The sequence below is a fragment of the Oxyura jamaicensis genome, chromosome 2 (genome assembly GCF_011077185.1).
Source record: "Oxyura jamaicensis isolate SHBP4307 breed ruddy duck chromosome 2, BPBGC_Ojam_1.0, whole genome shotgun sequence".
In the NCBI taxonomy this organism is placed as follows: Eukaryota; Metazoa; Chordata; class Aves; order Anseriformes; family Anatidae; genus Oxyura; species Oxyura jamaicensis.
Genome location: NC_048894.1, coordinates 26,953,717 through 26,973,895, shown reverse-complemented (window position 1 = coordinate 26,973,895; position 20,179 = coordinate 26,953,717). Strand labels below are relative to the sequence as shown.

General features: G+C 40.0%; 1 protein-coding gene across 1 annotated transcript; it reads right to left on the bottom strand.

The window, feature by feature from the left end:
- Positions 1–1,997: 1,997 nt before the first annotated feature.
- On the bottom strand, positions 1,998–14,712 carry MIOS (meiosis regulator for oocyte development). The gene is made up of 11 exons (XM_035317102.1): positions 14,614–14,712; positions 12,421–13,787; positions 12,120–12,218; positions 10,911–11,168; positions 9,562–9,731; positions 8,603–8,668; positions 7,833–7,991; positions 6,786–6,938; positions 5,497–5,701; positions 4,256–4,385; positions 1,998–4,019 (listed from the first exon to the last, which is right to left on the bottom strand). The coding sequence occupies exons 2-11, from the start codon at positions 13,715–13,717 to the stop codon at positions 3,923–3,925; spliced, it is 2,634 nt and encodes an 877-aa protein (XP_035172993.1). The 5' UTR covers positions 13,718–13,787; positions 14,614–14,712; the 3' UTR covers positions 1,998–3,922.
- Between the last annotated feature and the right edge of the window lie 5,467 nt (positions 14,713–20,179).

Below are 20,179 nucleotides of genomic sequence, written 5' to 3'. Positions count from 1 at the left end.
ATGAGCCAGCCACGCCAAGAGCTGCCAGCGGAGGCACCCAGACAAGAGACCTGCACCATTTGCCTGGGCCCGCTGGACGATGCAGCACGACTGGACCCCTGCAGGCACTCCTTCTGCAGGGAGTGCATCGAGCTGTGGGCCGCCCACAGAGCCACCTGCCCGCTCTGCCGGCGGCCCATCCTAGCCATCGTCAGGCTGGTGCCGCCCGCCCGGCGTGACGCCTTGGCCCGCCGGCCCCGGGGAAGGGGTCAAAGCAACGTGGGGCTGGGGCGGCGGCGGCAGCAGCGGCGGCGGTGGAGCCCCTTGAGCTACAGGTCCCGCAGCGTCTCGCCCAGGCGCAGGGACCGCAGCCCCATAACACCACGACAGCTCGTCCGCAGCTTCTCCTGGCACGGGGAGCAGGACGGGCTCAGACGGCCCCGGTCCCCGCTGAATGCCAACACCAGGGACACGTCGTGGATGCAACGGGCCCAGCAGGAGGAGCCGGGGGCTGGCGACCACACAGGCCGCCAGGCTGGGCCGCGCATTTAAAGAAAAATAAATTGATCTTAAAAAGCAACCTAGAAGTAAATCATTTGGGGGATGGGAAATTACCATGGGATTGGGTAACTGGGTGAGGGCAGCAGCCATAAAGGTGACCATGCCCTAATGGGGAAAAAGCTTGACAGAAAAAGTCTCCTGAGCCTGGGGCAGAACAAAATGCCTGCCTGCCTGAGAACTGCCAGCCCAGGAGCTGCACCACACTGTGCATTCCTTCAGGAACAGACTGCTGTAGTGGGTTTACCTGGCAAGGTTTTGGTAGCAGGGGGCCACAGGGGTGGCTCCTGTCAGGAGGACCTAGAAACTGCCCCATTTTTCGTAAGGGCCCCACTGGTGACCAGAGCTGAGCCAATAAGTGATGTTGTATTGCACCTCTGTGAGAGCTTATTTAGGACAGGGGGAAAAAAAAAAAAAAAAAAAAAAACATGCTGCGCCACACAGCAGCTGGGAGAGAGAGGAGTGAGAAACAGCCTTGCAGGCACCAAGGTCAGTGAAGAAGGAGGGGGAGAGGTGCTCCAGGCGCTGGAGCAGAAGTCCCCTGAGGCCTGTGGTGAGGACCATGGTGAAGCAGGATGTCCCCCTGCAGCCCGTGGAGTACTACTGTGGAGCAGGGTTGCACAATGCATCCTGTGGAGACCACAGTGGAGCAGGTGGGCATGCACCGACAGAGGCTGCAGCCTGTGGAAGACCCCTGCCGGAGCAGATTCTGGGCCGGACCTGCAGCCCATGGAGAGGAGACCACACAGGAGCAGGTGACCTGGCAGGAGCTGCTGCCCGTGGGGGATCCAACTTGGAGCAGTTTGCTCCTGAGGGATGGACCCCGTGGTACGGATCCATATCTGGAGCAGTTCTTGAAGAGCTGCTGCCTATGGGAAGCCCACGCCGGATCAGTTCAGCAAGGACTGCATCCCGTGGGAGGGACCCCACAGCACAGGGAACGAGAGTGACCGAGAAGGAGCGGTCTGAACTGAAGCACAGGAGGTTCCAGCTGAGTAGGGGAGGACACTTCTTTACTGTGAGGGTGACAGAGCACTGGCACCAGTTCCCCAGAGAGGCTGTCGAGTCTCCCTTCTCTGAAGATATTCAAAACCTGCCTGGATGACATCCTGCGCAACGTGCTCTAGGTTATCCTGCTTGATCGGGGCGTTGGACTAGATGATCTTCAGAGGTCCCTTCCAACCTTGTCCATTTTGTAATTCTGTAACTGCAGCTAATAAAATAGCTGTAGCTATAGTTTTCTTAGAAAACAACAAATCTCCCCCCAAAGCATGATTTTATTATTTAAAAACAAAAACAACAAAAAAGATGATTAAATACACCTCTTATAAGTTTTGCAAATAGTTTGATTATTGGTCTGAAACCCCAAATACCCATTACAACACCCAAAGCTGATACTTTACAGTGGACCTGAATATATACATATTTCAGACTAAAACATTTGAAAGACATGTTGAATGTCAAAGTAAGCATCTAATTTAATGAAATGATGGTAATTGAAACAAAGAGGTATAGTCAAGTCAAAAATGTTACAAATATGGCATTTTTTACATAAGAAAATGAGACATTAAGTACGTACATTCCTGGACATGGAATTTTATCTGGAAAATTTAGTAATAGTTGGCATTACAGAGGAATAAAAATATATCCTTGACACTTACAAATTCTCATTTTCATAAAGCAAGTTTTATTGCCTGTGTTTATATAAATAGGGTATCATACATTAGACCCCCAGTTTACATTTATTAATGGAGAACATTTTAAAGAGCTCTTCAAGAGCAACATAAGGTGTGCAAAAATACTAGAAAGAGAAATAAATATTCTAACAAAAAAAAAACATTAACTGCTCTCCCATGACAGTCTGACTACAAATATCAAGTACCTCTTAGATTTTAACTTTAAAAATATCTTTGTCAATTAGGCAAGAATCGTAGATCAGAACAAATGTAGCAGATGTATTACAACATTAGACAATATAACTGAAAGTCCAAAATGTAATCATGTACACCCACAGAAGATGTTTTCACATTTTATCCTGTTGCAACTACACTAGAGCACTTAGAACCAGTGGTATATTACAATATATTCTGTTTTAAAACAACAAATTTCACAGTCCTGGCAGCATGGTACCAGTTTATTGCTAGCATTCCATTTAGTATTTCATAGCACGCAAGTGTTAAGTAACTCATACTGTTTCTAATAGTAAATAAACACACACCAAGTAAACTGATGTTATTTTCACATACCTTAAAACAGGTTTTTTTCCCTAATTTGTGTGAATTTTGTTGCCTACAGAATCAAGGTCAACAATACTGATTAGGTCCTCGCACAGTATTAGCAAGATATCAGTGACTCTCAATAAATAACTTAATTCCAGCTGGTAACATACCTAGTACCATTTCTAGTCAATGACCTAAAATCTAGTCAATGACCTAAAATTGCGCAGCCTTTTGGGAGCATACTGGTGTCCAGCAGTGACCTGAAGCAGGATATAAGTTGGTTCACTTTGCACATCCCAGCATGTTTCAGAAGTGCAGGAAAATCCTGTTTATCCCAAAGTCTTAAAAATTCAAATATGTTTGTAGTCAAAACTCAGCACATAGTTTAAAACTTAAATATTTACAAGTCTCCAGTCCTTGAGATTTCAGATCTTCACAGTACTATGTTCAAAATAAAACCTCTTGTAGCTCACCTGCATTCTGCACTCGAAGTTACATACGAATTTTCAGGAAACTCTTCTCCAGGATATCAACCTTGTTAGGAGACAAAGCTCCTGAATTCCTTAACATTAAAATTGACATCAGCTAGGTCAGATTGGTACATTAAATAAGATATTGAATTACAAAGATATTGCTTACTATTAACAAAACTTGAGAAAAGAAAGAAATGGATTTTTCTTTAAATATCTTTAGAATGCAATTAACAACAACACCCAATTAATTTACAAGGAAATGATTGCATTCGAGGAAGTATGATCAATCAATGAAAGGATGCCACAGCATCATTCTGCCATCCTCTAGAGAATGCTTTTGACTTGTTTATTTTGAAGTTTCACTTTTACTAAGCGCTGTATATAAACACTGCTTTGTTTAGAAAACTCATAAGAGGGCCCATAAACATTACCCTGAAAACTTCGTTAAAAGTTCTTTGAATTTAACAAAGCCACTAGGAGTGCTTTTTAACTTTTAAATTCACTGAACAAGGCCTACACCATGGGCTCATTCCAGGATTATCAGTTTCTACCAAGCACAGTCATACGCATGTTATTTTACTAATCTGACAGCAATTTATTTTTTCACAGTAAGTCACAAATGACCTTTGTCTAAAATATATGCTTGGACTATGATGGACATCCATTAGAGAGCCCCATGTTTTCAAGCAATATTTATGCCTGAACAGTCTCTGCTGGAATGAGATTCCCTGTTGTATCCAGCTGCATACACTTACACGAACAGGCAGACACAGGGCACTCAGTGTGGTCCCTAGACAGCAACAGCAGAAAAAAAGAAAAAAACGGGTAAAGTAAAACTAACAAGAATTTTGCATTCTATAAATTTAACGATGTACAAGAACACTTTATCTCAAAGAAAACTTAGCAGCATGATAAGCTCTGCAAGTGTTCTAAAACAAAACATCTTAATTGTAGATAAAACTAAGGAGTCACATCCTACTTGGTACAGCATGAACAAGTGAAACACAGAAGATTTGAACAACTTACCTGAACCAACTAAGCATATGCCCAGCGTGTCCACCATGCCTACAGTTGTGACACCAAGTAAACCAGTTGTTGAACTGGGCTAGCTTCTTGTCTTTGCTAAGATCCACTTTTTCATCTGACTTAGATCCTCCTGTGCAAAAGCAAACCCATCCCCACAGATATGCCTGTAAATCTTTGTTTCATTTATATTGCAATTGCAGTAACAGTATTACAATAAATTTGGAGTTAAGAACTTCAAGCAAAGAAGTAGCCTAATTTTAAAAGAGAAGCTGATAAAATTATTAAAGAAATAAGAACTGATAGAAAACCGAGACAAGAACTATACTGCTCAGCTAATGCTTTGCATCTTATGGATGTGCTACACTTGCCTGTTAAACAAACTTTGGAGACAGTCTCTTTCAACAGTGATTTACGTTTCAGGGATTGGTTTCAGTTCCAGTGAATTATACACCTGTTTTCCTGCACATGGGATTTTTGACTTTAAAATAGGTGCGTGTGTAAATATATAAAATTCACAAAGTCTCAGTTATGAAGTAGAACAAGTGCAACAGTAAGTCATAACACAGACCAGTGAAAGAATTAGACGATACATAAATAGATGACAACTGTACTGCTGTCAATAGCTCTTTAACAAGACTGACTTAAAAATATGGGCAAAATGAGCTTCACTTAAATCTTATATAATGCTGAGCCCAAAACATTTAGAACCAAGAGATTCTACTGACAGTATTTCTTAACTCTGCCAGTAGCACCCATAAAATTCTTTCATGCTTAGCCACTGAAAGTATGTTATGTTTATTCTCTCTTCTTCTTTCAGTTAAAAATCAATTGGTTTACATTCCAGGATTTCTGTAGCCTCCCATCAATTCATCCCAAGAAAACACAACTCCCATTTCTTCCAATTTTAAAGCTCATAACGCAAACACTATGATACTTGAATCTTTCTGTCTGTTTAAGCCATGAGATTCCACTGACAACCTCACTAGTAAAAACGGTCAACACCAGGTAACTGCATACCAACTGACACCAAAAAATTGAGACACAGGTTTTATCATAAAATGAGATGGGATGTAAACACCTTTACATGTTCACTATGGTCTCTTCCCCTTATGATTAAGGGTATGAATACTTACAGCATGAGAACAAATATAAAGGTGCAACAGAAGATCTTTCTACAGGAACTATTAATTAGGCCTGTATCTAGTACCCTAGTTGAATAGCTAAAAACCAGTACGTCTTACCTGGACAGCTGGAAACTGGAGTTCCCATATTTATCAAGCAAAGTGCACAGCGAGGAAGGGGCTTACGACAACCAGGACAACTCGTAACTTTTGACTTAGTTGGTGAACCACTAACTCCATATTGGCTAAAACCCCGCCCCTGATGAGGAATGGCTGAACAGCTGTACGAGATCGATTTTCCACAGAAATTGCAACTCACAAACACCTAAAGAGAACAAAAGCTCATTAATTTTTCAGTTTGGTTCTACTTTTGCTACAACTATAAGTGAACTTGTTCAAGCTAGCAAATACTCATTTACCAGGTACTCTTGATACTGCACTCTCTCGTGAAGGTGTTGCCAACATCTTGGTTTGTAGACTTAACATGCAGTTTTGTGAAGCAGGCCTTAACAATGCCCAGTTACCTCAACAGCACATAACACCATGCACAATTGCTATTGCTTGGAGAGGGTAATACTTTCAGGTGACCCACTCCAGAGTCCTGAACATGAGGATTTTCCTAGCAATCTTTACCTGCACATTTAATTCCACAAGTTGAGGTGTGATATAAAGAAAAGCACAGACTTTACACTCATTAGGGGTTATTTACAATGCTCACATAAAGCAGGAGCAATAAACAACTCCATCCCACTTGCAACAGTATGGATGTAGCTCTCCTTAAACAGCTGTGAAGGACATGTGAATTCAAATATAGCCTTCCTTAAAAACCCTTGGGACCTTAAAGCTTGTAATGCACATACTGAGCAAATACGAGCAAGTGTGGGTTGCTGTGGCCAGACCACACTGGAAAAAAATGCTACCAGATAATACTTGTATAGGGCGTCAGTTGTCAGTTTAGCTTATGTTCTGAGCTGATAATAAAAGTTGCTGTTCACTTTAGTTTAGGTTCAAGGGCTTCAAAATAGCTTTCAGGTTCAGATCATTTAAATAAAGTCAATTTGAACTGGTTCTTGGTTTGATTCCCTGGTTTCAGCATCATCCTCACCATGGTAAGAATGGCATTTCCTTGATTAGATATTAAAAAACAAAACAACAACAACAACAAAAAAACACAAACATTTGTTTACCCTATTTTCCTCCTCTCTACCAAAACAGTTAAGTCCTTTCTCCAAACGATTTGAAAAACACACGATCATAGTTACCCTTTTAGGATATCCTTGGTTCAAATCTTCCTTTTGCACATGAACCCTCATGAAAACCATGATGCAGCCACCATTTTTGTTTCTATAAAAGTACCATGCTGCATTCCTTTCTGGATTGGTCATACTTCATACAAGAAATAAATTTACCTGGGCTAAAGGCTTTGAACTAGGATCCAGCTTACTCCTATGGATATCAAATTCTGCACGTTTATGCCAAAATCGCCACGCATCTAAAAGATTCCTGTAGTTCTCAATCCAGTACTGAACCCTCTCATCCTTAAGTACATCTGATGGAGAACCCTAGAGCAGGTAGGAAAAAATGCCAGTCAAACACTGAAGATACACAAGGCAAATTATTCACGTTTTCAAAAGGCTTCACAAAGCATACTACAATGTGTGAGAAATAATGTAATTTGTCTAGAGAAAGACAACATCTGCTAAAATTTAACCTAAGTTTCATAAAAACTTTCTTCAGTCTGCCTCTCAGGTTGAGAATACTCGTGGTGCCACCTTCTCCTAAACACTTGCAACTGTCAGACAAAGGAGTATACATTTTTGTCACATATCCCAGTATATATGTAACATATGTAACCATAAAAATGGTACCTGCACGATGCTGGAAGTAGCTGCAACTGTGCCAGCAAGATCCATAACAAGCCCAACCAAAAAACAAACAAACAAACAAAAAAACAAACCCAAACCACAACCCCCGCCCCAAACACACACATACTAAAAACCACCACAATAAACTCAACACCAATACTCACAGCCAAAAAAGATAGAACCAACCAACAAAACAAGCAAAAAAAAAAAAAAAAACACCACACCTCACTTCTCCATCAAAATCCTGGAAGCAAAAAAAGTATACTTTGAACCTACCAGAAATCACACCCGTAATAATCAGGGGAATGGGTATTCCCAGTGCAGCTATTTTTGCTTTTTCTCCTCTTTTCCCACCCACTTTCCCTGGTTAAGATAACTTGAAGATACAACTTTGTAGTTAACCTCAAGTGGTTTGGATTATTCCACAATATCATCCCTATATCCATCATAAAAATCCACATATCACAGCATGATATATGCTGTTAAAATTTACTACAGAAAACACTTTTCAGTTCACAAGATTCAGTACTATGCTGCTAAGGAAACTATAGTTCTCTTAAGCAATGATTTATTTTTGTGTGAAACACTAACCTGTAACATGCAATAGCTTGCTGTCTGGACATCTCCAGTTCTGTCAACATAACTTTCCATCAAGTCCACTCCATCTTTTGTCAGCCCTGTTAACAGTATTCCCTCCAAATTCCCAGCATCTTTCATTTCATTCGTCAGCTTTTCAATAAACCTGTTCAGCTACAAAAACAAACAAACAAACTAACTAACTTTTGCTGTTTCATCCCTTGTAACTCATTTATGACATATGGCAAAACTTTCTACAATTTGAACGGCTTTCCTTACGAGTGTCTTTTGTTAACAGAATATGCTGCTTGTTGCATGTTACACAGGAAAATTTACTGGGCAGTATCTACTATATTGCAAGAATTTAAATATTTATCTATATGCTTTAGATGTCCTGATACGAAGTGCAAAGAGGGAGGTCACCTATTTTTTAAACACTTAAACATTCCTATTGCAAAATGAAACCTTTATGCAAGAGAAAGTAAACATCTGGAAACAAATAACGAATACATAAATATCCACTCTGTTAAGAGAGATGGACAAGCAATACAATAATTTTAAAAACTAGCATGTCATGAGTATTATTATTTTAAAAAGTCAAAAATCAAGCTGAAGGTACAAACTGAAGATCGGATTATACCATAGGTATTATCCCATTGAGAGGGGAGAAACAAATCCCTCATGAATCATTGCTTCCACTGTTCACCTCTCCACCCCAGACCTTCTTCCCTCTCTAAATAAAGCCCAGCTTAATAGTTTGCCTGAATGTCCGACCACAGACTTACCTGAGCATCATTGAGGAACTTGCAAGCAAACGCAACTCTGTCTCGTACAGCTACATTATTTTCATACTTTGGAGAGAAAAACGGGAATACTACCATCACATACAAATTTCCAATTTTTCAACACATTGTTTGTAAAACTCAGAACATTTACCTTAATGTATAACTAATATTAATGAATGTGATTATGTACAAAGAAAGCACCTGAGGAAAGCTATCAGTAAATATCAAACTGTTTATATCCAGATACATGTATCAGATCAAGACTGAGGCTAATAGGAGCAATTTACTCATATGGCAGGAAAGGCTGGTTCAACACATCATATGTGGCTTTTGAAACTCTAGAAACAGATTTCCAAATTACATAGGGCTGGGCTAGTATGCTTCTGGCATGATATTCTGGCACCCCCAGGTCCCTTTCTGCTGAGCTGCTCCCCAGCCACTCGTCACCCAGCCTGGGCCTGGGCCTGGCATTGCTCAGTCCCAGCTGCAGCACCCTGCATTTCTCTTTGCTGAACTTCATGCCATGCTGATTGCCCAGTGCTACAATCTATCTAAATCCCTCTGCAAGGCTTCTCTTCCCTTCAGGGAGTCAACAGCACCTCCCAGTTTATCCCGTTCATCAACCTTTCTCCTGCTTTTTTCCCCTGCTTAAATTATTTTGATAATATACTTCTAATGGTTCAAGAATTCCATGCCACAAAAACAAAACCAACCACAAACCTCCTCTAAGAGCTGTGTGAACTCTGTTGGATACGCCCATTTTTATACAGTTTGTACACTAACACAATGTTCATTCATGAGATCTCTATTTAGAAGAAAAGAGATGTTATCTGCCAGTACTAGGAAAAAAATAATATGTTCTGAACTGATTAATCCATGGAGTATGTAACAGTTCCCCTACATATGGGTGTATATATGCACACCTATTATTTAAAGGAATTTAACATAAATTTACTCACCAGAACACCATCGTATGAACCAGACTCACTTGTCAGAAAAGCAAACATAGCACACAAGTAGGGATTGTTCAACTGCAGTCTTAGAGTACTGCACATTTCTCTCCAAAGCGAGTTCTTCTCATCTGTGTAGCCTGATAGAGCCATTGCTACTACATTAAGGTTCAGATCACCTGATTAAAAAAAAAAAAACAAAAAAAAAAAACTACAATGAAACAGTATTGAAGTTCAGGACTTAAAAAATCAATTCAAACTGTAATTGAACACATGAGTTTGAAACAGAATATTCTGCAGAATACATGACAAAATCTGGTAGAATTATCATGAGCTAAAACAACTTCACATATGCCAGCTTTTTTGCAGTTTCGGCTTTCAATGATCCAGTTTCTGCTCTCAAAGTCATGAGACCACATGCGTGACAACCTGAGTTATACTTTAAGCAACATCACTCTGGCTCTGGTGTTTTGCAATAGTTTTGAACTGCTACGTGCATTCTGATTGCTTTCACAAAAGGTTGTTATTACCATAGTTCAAAAGAAGTGAAAATACTGGAATACATACGTAACCATTACTTAACAGACCGTGCTGGTGGATGACAACTGCATATAACAGCTCTAAGTTAAAAAAAAAATCCTAAAATCATTAAATCTATTTTATCTAAATATTTACTGACAGGAAGTTCAATTTCCTTTTTTCAATTCAAAGATAGCCAGTCTCTGTTCTGACCCTTCCCTACTGAAAACACATACATACTTCGCCTAAATCTAAAGCAGGCAAATACTGTCAAGACAGTATTTTAAATTTAGCAAGAGAACACAGATGCAAATCTGAGATGTAGGAGGAATACTGACAAGAAATATAACAAAATACCTCCATCTCTTAGCTCTAAAATGATTATCTTTTCCTTCATATGTTGTAACACTTCCCAAATACTATTCCAAAACAAATGTCTTCTGTAAATCCTGAATATTATATTTTAGTTATTCCACAGCCATTGCACTGGCAGAAAGCTGCATACAGCCCAACTGAAGGAGACATACATCTGACCAATGTGCAGTTCTGTTACAAGAAAAAAATCCTGCTACTTCTGTGTGTAACACTTTGTGTCATGTATCAATATGAAATTCTAAAACATGCAGTGCATTTTAATTAGACAGTAAGACATACTGTAGTTTGAGGAGTGAAAGAACAAGATTTGTCAGATTCTGAGGCTCCAATACAGCTACTTCAAGTAAGTACTTTAAAAGACAGCAGACACCTTTTCCCACCACCTTCCAGAACCCTGTTTACAGTAAAATCCAACAAGGTGATGTAACTCCAGAAAAAGAAAGACACGAAAACGCAATACACACCTTTTCCTGAGGAAGCACCTTTATTTAGAATTTGTATTGCTCGCCGTATGTCCAAATTGAACAGTGCAACAGCAGCAGCTCGCTCCCAGTCTCCTTCCTGTTCCAATGAATTTAAAAAGGGTTCCACATCTAAGTCTGCTCCCTTCTTTATCCACCCACAAAGCTGCAAAGCCAAGGATCTCTCCTCACTCAGATACTGAATAATATCTGCCTGTCTATCAGATCCACTCCTGCTGTGCCTGAGGTTCTCTGTTGTTCCTAGAAATGGGAAATATGTTAAATTATGCTTTAATCACAATTTAAATTGCAGCCACAGTGCTTTGATTTCAACCATAAAGATGAGAAAAAAGCAAAGTATCATCCTTTAGTACTTTAAATTAACATCACTATTAACTCTCTTGTAAGGAACAGCATATACAATAACAAATAAACAATTTTATTCTGTTCTCCTAATAATCACGCATCTAAACTTGACATTTATTCCCTACTGAGTCTTTTTTCTTTCCTCGCCATCATAAGTTTTTGGAGGTTTCTTGTTCTTTCTGACAGGAATGTTCAGCATGTTCAACGTCAAAATACAGCCAAGCACCTGGCTCTACCAGTTCTCTTCTTCTTAGCAAGCACCCATGTGCTAGAAGCTCTCCCGCCACCAAGGAGTTGCCTTTGCTCCAAGCAGCATAAATATAAGACACATAATGAACAGGGAAGCATAGATTCAAATAATAGATACCACTAAAAAAAAATAATTCACTGAGCATAAGAGGCGTAATGTGATGCACAAGGGGTGACTACCACTTCGAAACAAGATAGCTTATTTAAACATGGTTATATAAATGTACTTTGGCTACACTGAAGTCAGCTTTCTAGAACTACACTCCCATGTGGAGCTTTGAGAACTGTAACAAATAGTTACATGTGGAGCAAGACTTTTCAGTGTCACTGTCAATCACTGAATGTTTGAAATAGTTCAGTTGAGGATTTACCTCTGAGGTTATTTTGTTTTTCTGATCATTGTCATTCAAAGAAAACCAAAAATTCAGGAAATTACTGTAAGATAAACTGTTTACCTACATATACTAAATCACAAACTTAAATACTTTGTTCATATACTTTCATAGTCTATTTCAATATCTTTTAAAGACAAACCTATAAGTGCATCATTCTGTAAATATACTATAACATAACTTATCAAAGTTGGAATATTCTTACCCAATGATGACTTCACAATTGACTTAATGCCAGCATAAACTAAGGAACCTTTGTTTCCTGTAAGTTTTTGATCCATATCTTCAGTATACTGCTTCATAAGTATTTACATGTATAGGAACCTTAATTTTTTCCCAAGCATTTGAAAAACACTTTTTTAAAGTTAAAAGCCATATCCTATTAACATATGCAAAGTTTTTAGAGGATGTATTATATTCAAAGACTTCCATGCATTTTGTATAATTGGTTTACATATAAAGTGTAGGCTACTTCTTAAAATAAACTATAGTAAAATAAAGGATATAATGCAGAGTGTACCAAAGGGATTTCAGCTGGGGATCTTCATTTCCAGCTAGGAGGTGATTTCTCCAAACTTGTTCAGTATCAAGACCATACCTTGATAACGCTCTGAGACGCATTTTCGTTGCTATGTCTTTTTCCAAGGAATTAGCCTTTCCTTCTTCTGTACATTCATATAGATGTCGTCCACAAGCCCACATTAAGGATGTCACTGGACTCCACGCAAGAGAAATTCTTTCAAACACTGTGAAGTCAGACATAGTCCTGTTGGGAGTCACCACTACCATTCGATTTTGACTCGTGGGATGCCAGGCAAACGAAGCAATGTAGTTTTCACATGGCTGGACACTTCTTTCGATGATTGTAGGCTCAGTTTCATCCCCAATAGGCGTGGGAGTATGCTGCATGTCATAAAGCCTAATGATATTACTATCCCTTGTTAAAGTAGCTAGCAGCCCAGTTCTTGTAGGACACCATGCAACTTTTGTTAAAGGCTTTGGCTGCTCTGTCAAGGTCAAAACAGGCTTTTCAAACTTCCTTAAATCCCATATGGCAACCTGACCTTCATAGAAGGAAGCTACACGATCATGGAAGTATGGATCAACAGTCACTCCTTGGACAGCCTTGGTGTTGACAAATATTTTTTGGCTCGTATTCCTCAGATCAAAGATAGCCAGATTTCGATGCATTCCAGCTAAAAGAAGCTTTTGATCCCGTGGCAGCCAACAAAGAGAGAGGCAAGCATCATTCTGCCCTAATTCATAAAGTGGCTTCGTTACTACCAGTCCCACTTCTGGATCGCCTGTTGAAAGTCTCACTTTCTCTGTGGCAACTGCAGTCTCTGGAGCGTATTTGCTACTGATATCCCAGATGAGAACTGAAAAGTCAGCCCGATGTTTATCTAATCCAGCAGCAAGCCAGTTACTATCCAGTGGGTTCCACGCCAGGGTATTGCATTGCCGTGCGTGCTTGGGAACAAACTCTTTGCCTATCAAATCTTTAGATTTTGAGTTGTGATCCTGGCCAAGGCTAGTAAGTACCACTCGACCGTTGGCCTGTCCAACGGCAAGAAGACATTCGGGATCATACTTTGGATACCAAGCCACGCACTTCATATATGGTGTATCTGAGTTTATGGACAACAGCGTGGCTGTAGTTTCTTCTGACAGCCGCAAGGACCCTGCCTTGAGTTCTGAACTTACGGCAGATTCAATGTGATAAAGGCTCAGTTCTGAATCACATACAACAAAGCGGTCAACATGGTGTGGGGCCCAAAGAATATCAGGTTTGGAGCCACTCATGTTTAGGGTGAGTTTACAAGCAATTTAAACTCTTGCAGGAAGATTCAGGTGATATCCATTCATATGGAAACTGTTGAGAAAACAATTTGTAGGAATGTTATTAAAATCCCAATCCTTTCTCATCAGAGATCATCTTGAAGCAAACACAAAGATGGTTCTGACTTACTTTTAGCCCCAGGATTTACCACGTAGACATTTCAGGCCCAAACCCTCAGCATTCTCCATGTCACACCCCTTTCCCTGCTGCACACTTTTTGATTACGCTGACTCAGGCAACAGCCAACACAGCCAACTACAAACAGACAACAGGGTCTGCTGCGTTTACAAACTCCGCAGCAGTACTATTTTGTTATTAGGGAAGGAAGGATTAAGCAAAACACGGTGTGGCATGGTGCGTGGGTGTGCAGCCAGGAAAGAGCCGCTCCCTAAAACATATAGAAAACGTCTCTGCCTAATTGCAGTGCAGTGGCTGACAGAAACGAGTCTCCCCGTTTTGCCCAAAGGCTGACCGCATTTGAAGATCTGTATAAATATATGACTTCCCACTCCTCAGCTTGCTCTGCTGCACCCATTACACCTCGGCCCGGCCGATATCGGCTCCTTCCCAACCTTTACGACCCCACGGTTCTGCCACCGCGCTCCCATGCCTTCGTTAACACCCGGCCTAACGAACGCAGACTTACATCGCGCTGACTGCCGCCGCCGCCTGCAGCAGCCCGACCCACCACACGCCCCTACACGCACACACGACGCCCCAAGCACACCACGGGATACCTGCGGCTGGGGGAGGACAAAAGGCCGCGCCCGGCGCCCCCCGGCCTCCCCCTACCTCCACTCCCCGCTGCGGGGGGCGCAGGGGCCCCGCTCCCGTCCCGCTCACCCGGCCCGGCCCGCACCTCACGCCCCGCTCCGGCCCCAGCGGCGCAGGGGGGACCCAAGCAGCAGCCGCGGCACCTTCCGGCTGCGCGGGCAGCGCGGGAAGGAAACGCCGGGGCGCTGCCGGCCGCGGGGCGCGATCGCTTCCGGGGGCCGGCCGAGATGGCGGCGGGGGGTGACGTCACGGCAGGCGGTGGCGGGCGGGCCGCGAGGGGCACTGCGGGCCCTCGGCTGTGGCTTTAAAAAAATAATAATAATAAAAACGGGGGTTTTCTGTCAGCGGTAGCTCGCCTCCTGTGGCTATCACCTGCGGAGCAGGTTGTGGCAGCCGAGGACTTCTCTCTCTGCAGACCCAAGCTTTTTCTTAGTCCTCCCTTGTAACCAGTTTTGTGCAATTTCATTTCCAGGATTTTTTTTTTAAGTATTTTGTTGAATAAGTTGTTTGTGTTTGCATTGTGGAAGCCGCCCCACAAATTTCATACAAATGCCAACGATCCTGTTACATAAATGCCAAGAGGGATCATCCAAAGGGAGCTTGGCCTAAAAGAAGAGATTGCAAGATCTGAGCTTTATATTACAACATATACTGTCCTTTAACTTTGTAGGGGTTGTGATTCTGTACACCTCCAGGAAAAATAAAAATAATAAAGTCTTAAGTGAAATATTTCAGTGCTGGACAAAGTCTTCCCTAAATACCAGATTTTTTGCATTACAACGACATGTTAAAAAATTGAAATATATTTAAAGATTATTAAGAATAATAGAAATCCTTAAAATAAACTTTAAACTTATATTAAAATTCTATGCAGATAAAAAAAATATTTGAAAAATCCTATTCAAATATGAAGCTTACTAATGCTTTTTAATAGGGTGAAACAGCAGGATGTGGAGCACTGGGGCTAAAAGGGGACAGAGTAAGCTGCACTTTTAAATTAAAACATTTGAATGGTATGAAGTATGTGGTACTTCAGAATTTTTGAAGAGATTTTTCAGAAGAAAAAAAAAAAAACTTTGAAAGCACTATTTCAGAAGGAATTGCTCTTACTAGAGCTATGTTCACAGCAGAAAACAGTGACTTCACTAAGATGCGATTTAATCCTTCAATAATATTTGAGATCTTCCACCTCTTGAGTGAATGAAGTAAAAGACGAGGATGAAATCGTTGACATTTATGTTGACAATCCCCAGAGAGGGATGGAAAAGTCTGGGTAAAATGTTTGATTTCAGGCTCTACAGAGCCTCTACGCTCCACCTAGGGCAGACTGTGGCTGTCACCTTCATGTCCAACCTTTTTGAATTTTGTCCCTCTAGCTTCTCTCTTTTCAATTTCTTTTCCCCATTCCAGTCCAAGTGTTTCATGGAAGAGTGCAGATTACCTTTCTCAAAGGCTTACATTTTGGGCAAAAGTCAGTAGATTTGCATTTGAACTACAGCAAGGACATCGTTCTTTTACTTTTTTTCTCCTCCTTAAGCCATATACTTTCCAAAGTATACTTTACTGCTCCAAAACATTAGGGGTGGAGATTTTATTTTTAAAATAATACTTTTAACTCAAGGAAAACACCTGTTTTTTGTTAGCTTTCATCTTGTAAATGACTGAATTGCTTTGGCTAAAATTTAGAAAGAAAGACATCTGGCATGAATAGTTTCAGTTTATATCTTTCAAGTTGCATAAAACTATAAACAATGAAAAGCAGAGCCCTAAATAGGAAATATTGGGCAACCTTAATAGAAGGGAGTGTTACACAGCCTGTCAGTAATTATATGTGTTCTATACATGGTCTCTAGATGTGTCCTTTGCTTCACTGTTTTCAAATGTGCTCTGTAGAAGGAACTGCAAGTGGATATGTCTAATCCAAGCTCTGTAGATGCCAAACAGGAGCCTTCTTTTGACTTTTTACGCATTCATGCTCAGAGGAGAAACAGCCGAACACTCATTATCTAAACACATAGGGTATATTTTAAATTGCCTACGTTATACTAAATACGAAATACTGAAAAATAAGTATTGCCATTGCTCAGATCACATGAATCATAACTGAATCCTGTCTTTGGTAATCCTGGGTATTTTTCCTTTCATTCTATGTATTGTATCAAAGACAACATGAATATGTTTGTAAATTCCTCGAGACCAGTCATTAAGCAAAGTATTTTAATAAAGAGCTTAAAGGCAAACTAGGTTTGTCGAAAGAAAAACGAGGCTGTGACATGGTAACATTCTGAAGGCATAAGAAACTCTGCCTTCTGTGGGGTTTGTAACATCCCTTCAGGAATCAGGGAATTATTATAAGGAAAAAAAGTTGAAACTTCATTCAAGAGAGGAAGGAGTTCATCTCATATGAAAAAGGCATAAAACACCTTAAACTTGTGAGAAGCTGTTAGGCAGCCAAAGTGTTTTGTGAGACAACAGGATATTATGCAAGGCATGTTCTTAATGCTTTCTGAATGTAAAAAAAAGCAGATAAGAAAATCTGAAGGGAGAGAGGGGAGAATTACGGATTTTTATTTATTTTTTTAATGTAACCTGTAAAACACAATTATGAAACAAGTACTTTCCATCTATAAAGTGTCAGAAACTATAATGAACTAAGAAGGAGCATCAATGGCATCAAAAGATTTGGATAGTTTTGAAGGAGGATGGTTCAGGATATTTCAATGGCATATTTTTTTATTTTTTTTTCTTTCTTTTTGTTAAACTAGTGTTTAAGAATTACTGCTGAATGCATTTTATTTTAAATTTATTTTTTACATTTTGAAAATCCAACATTATTATTGGTAATTATTAATAAGTGTTAATAAAGGGATATATTTTATTTCTATCTTTTCTTTATACATAGCAACTGGAAGGTCCATTTGGCTCTTAAGGACCTCAGGGACCTCAAGTAAGTGAAAAATAAGATAAAGAAATATTCCCACAGTTTTCTGAGACTTCATTTTGTGTTTCATACACAATCTATCTTTGTTACTAAATGGTACATCTTTGGGGGCAGAAATAACATATTCTGGTAATTCCAAGAATTTGCTTCACATCTGGCGCAGGTCACAGAGCTGTTTTGGCACAGTTGGCAGCTCAGTTGGACCCTCCATATATGCTGTGATATGTTTTTTGTTTTACTGAGGACCTGCCAATTCATTTCCCCTGCTGCTGGAATTTCTGGCAAGCTCCTCAAGTAGCCGAAGTGGCAGCTTCCATAGTGTCCCAGGATGACTGACAAAGTACGCCTCCAACAGCTGAAGAGACTGAAACCATTCAAACAAGCTGAAAACTGCTTGTTAAATAATTCTGTGCTGAATTTAAAAATAAATAAATAAATAATCCATTCCCATCAAAATGAAGAGTACCCTTGGCACACACTTTTTTTTTTTTTTTTTTTCTTTTTTTTTCATTAGCTACTGTAGATGGCAGATCCCTGATTTTTTCTGTCTTCTGGAAGGAGCCTTATCTCTTTTTGGGTATTTTAACTTCTGCAGTCTTTTTGGAGGGGAGACAGAAATCTGTAGAGAGTTGCTTGCTGTGACAGCGATTTCATAAACATTGTCATGTTTTGTTAGCTCTGTATGTTGGCTAAGTGAGGATGGAATCTTCCTACACCACTTATGCATGACTGCCTGAACGCAAGCATCTCTGGAGCAGATGAAACAGTACAGCCAGTGAAGAGCAGGGTAGAGACTAAAGGAGAATTAACTTGGGTCAGAACAAGAATCTTTAGTTCTAAATCCGTTCCGCTTAGTTTAAAGGAAAGTTGCTCTGTTTTCCCTATGGTGGACAGTGCCATTCCTATGATACTACAGAATCCTTTTAAAATGTGAAAATCTCATGCAGAACACCTAGAATGTGTGAAAGCTTTTGATTTTAATTTCTGTAACATAAGGCTAAACTATTCCTCATTTCCTCAGCCTCCATTAAACTTCATAAGGCTTAGGATACACATAGGAAAACCCATGTGGAAATTAGGAATTATTCCTTTAGAGTCTTATTTTTATAATGAGCAGAAAGTAAAGCCAAGACCTACAAATTGAGAAAACCAAATAAAGTAACTTCTTGGTGAGTGAGTGCTCTTCTTTCTAGATACTCAATGAGGGGTTCAGCAAGAAAAGGTTGTGAAAATCCTTTCATGGTGAAGAACCCCAGCTTTACTAAGCTGTTTTGGAATATTTAAGAGTAGGAAGAAACTTTAACCAGGACCATGATGTCAAAAGTGTCAGTACCAAAATTAAGTTTGTTACAATTATAAGCAAGCAGATTGAAGGTCTTCTCAATGGAAGTAGTGGTAGCAGTCCTAGGAACAGCCATTTTTGCCAATGAAACACTAAACATAGTTAGATACCATTTCAATACCAAAGGAGGAAATAAATGAACGGATCATCTGAGATCAACACCACTGTCTTATTTGCTTTTGTACCTTCGGGGAGAGCAAGGCCCCCTGGTCTTTATGATCCTCCAGAACTCCTTACTACAGGACGTACAGGGGCCAAAGGCTGCAGTATGTTTCCATCTGAGTGCTGTCTTTATGAAGTAAGGTTTTAATGAACATTCTCATTTTCTAATCCATCAAATATGGGTTCTTAAGATTGGAAACTGAAAGTGACATAATTCCAAATTTTCATATTTGCATAAGCATCCTAAGCAAAATTAATATTCCAACTGTTGACTTCCAGTAAGCTGTAGTTTTGAAAGGGTCAAGTTGTGTTTTTTTTTGAAGAAGAAATCAATTTTTTCAAGAAAGAGATTAGTCTTCTTCTGTAATGTAGAAAGAAGATCCATCTCAAACATTAATGACTCTTTAATGTTCATTTTGTTAAGGGTCAAAGAGGCCAAGAAGGAAAAATTGGGCTCCTGGGACCCATTGGAACTGATGAAGCAGCTGCACCTCCAAGTCTGTCACGAAGTCTGTCTGTGCAGACATGGAGAAGTGAAAGCAATGCACAACGTTTGGGGTGACCTGACCAGCTGCACTGATTGCCTGTCTCTGCAGCAGGCACTAGGCCTGTGAAGATGTGCCTGTATGTGCTGCTTACGGTGGCATTAATAACTGTATGTCGTGTCATGAAAGGGAAGACTGCTTTTTCCAAATTAACTGGAAAAACACAAAACAAGGATTTCCTTGTTCTTCGGTGTTCAGCATTTCAGAACCTGCTTTTCTGCAAGTCATGAGGCAGTACACTTTTTACTTCTTCTCCTTTGCTTGTTACTCTCTTTAAAATTGTCTGAAATAGAAATTACAAGCTGAAATACTAATTAGACCACTTCAGATTCTCTCTGAATACCTTACTACTTCAGATGCACATGCTGATAGTTGGCCCAGAAATATTTAACTGCTACATTTTTTACTCTTTCTTTGGCTCTGTTTGAGTCAGGATCTTAATTCTTTCTTTTAGCTGCCTTTCATATTTCCTTCTCTTTTAAGAAAACAAAGAAAACATATAGTTTTTGGCTTCCTGACTAAACGTTTTCCTACTTTCTCTCTTGAATCATTTTAATGGTCTTTCCAACGTTTTTACAGCTTTGCAAAACTTCTAAAGGAAAACATATGATAAACCATTGTTTTTCCATCTTTCTAATAATCTGCTTGTACTCAGTGCCTC

Excerpts from the sequence above, each read along its gene's own strand:
- MIOS (XM_035317102.1), bottom strand. The coding sequence starts at position 13,717 with ATGAGTGGCTCCAAACCTGATATTCTTTGGGCCCCACACCATGTTGAC. Across the intron at positions 9,732-10,910 it reads AGGTGCTTCCTCAGGAAAAG|GTGATCTGAACCTTAATGTA; the intron begins GTGTGTATTGCG and ends TTTTTTAATCAG. Across the intron at positions 5,702-6,785 it reads GTTCAAAGCCTTTAGCCCAG|GTGTTTGTGAGTTGCAATTT; the intron begins GTAAATTTATTT and ends TGTTCTCTTTAG.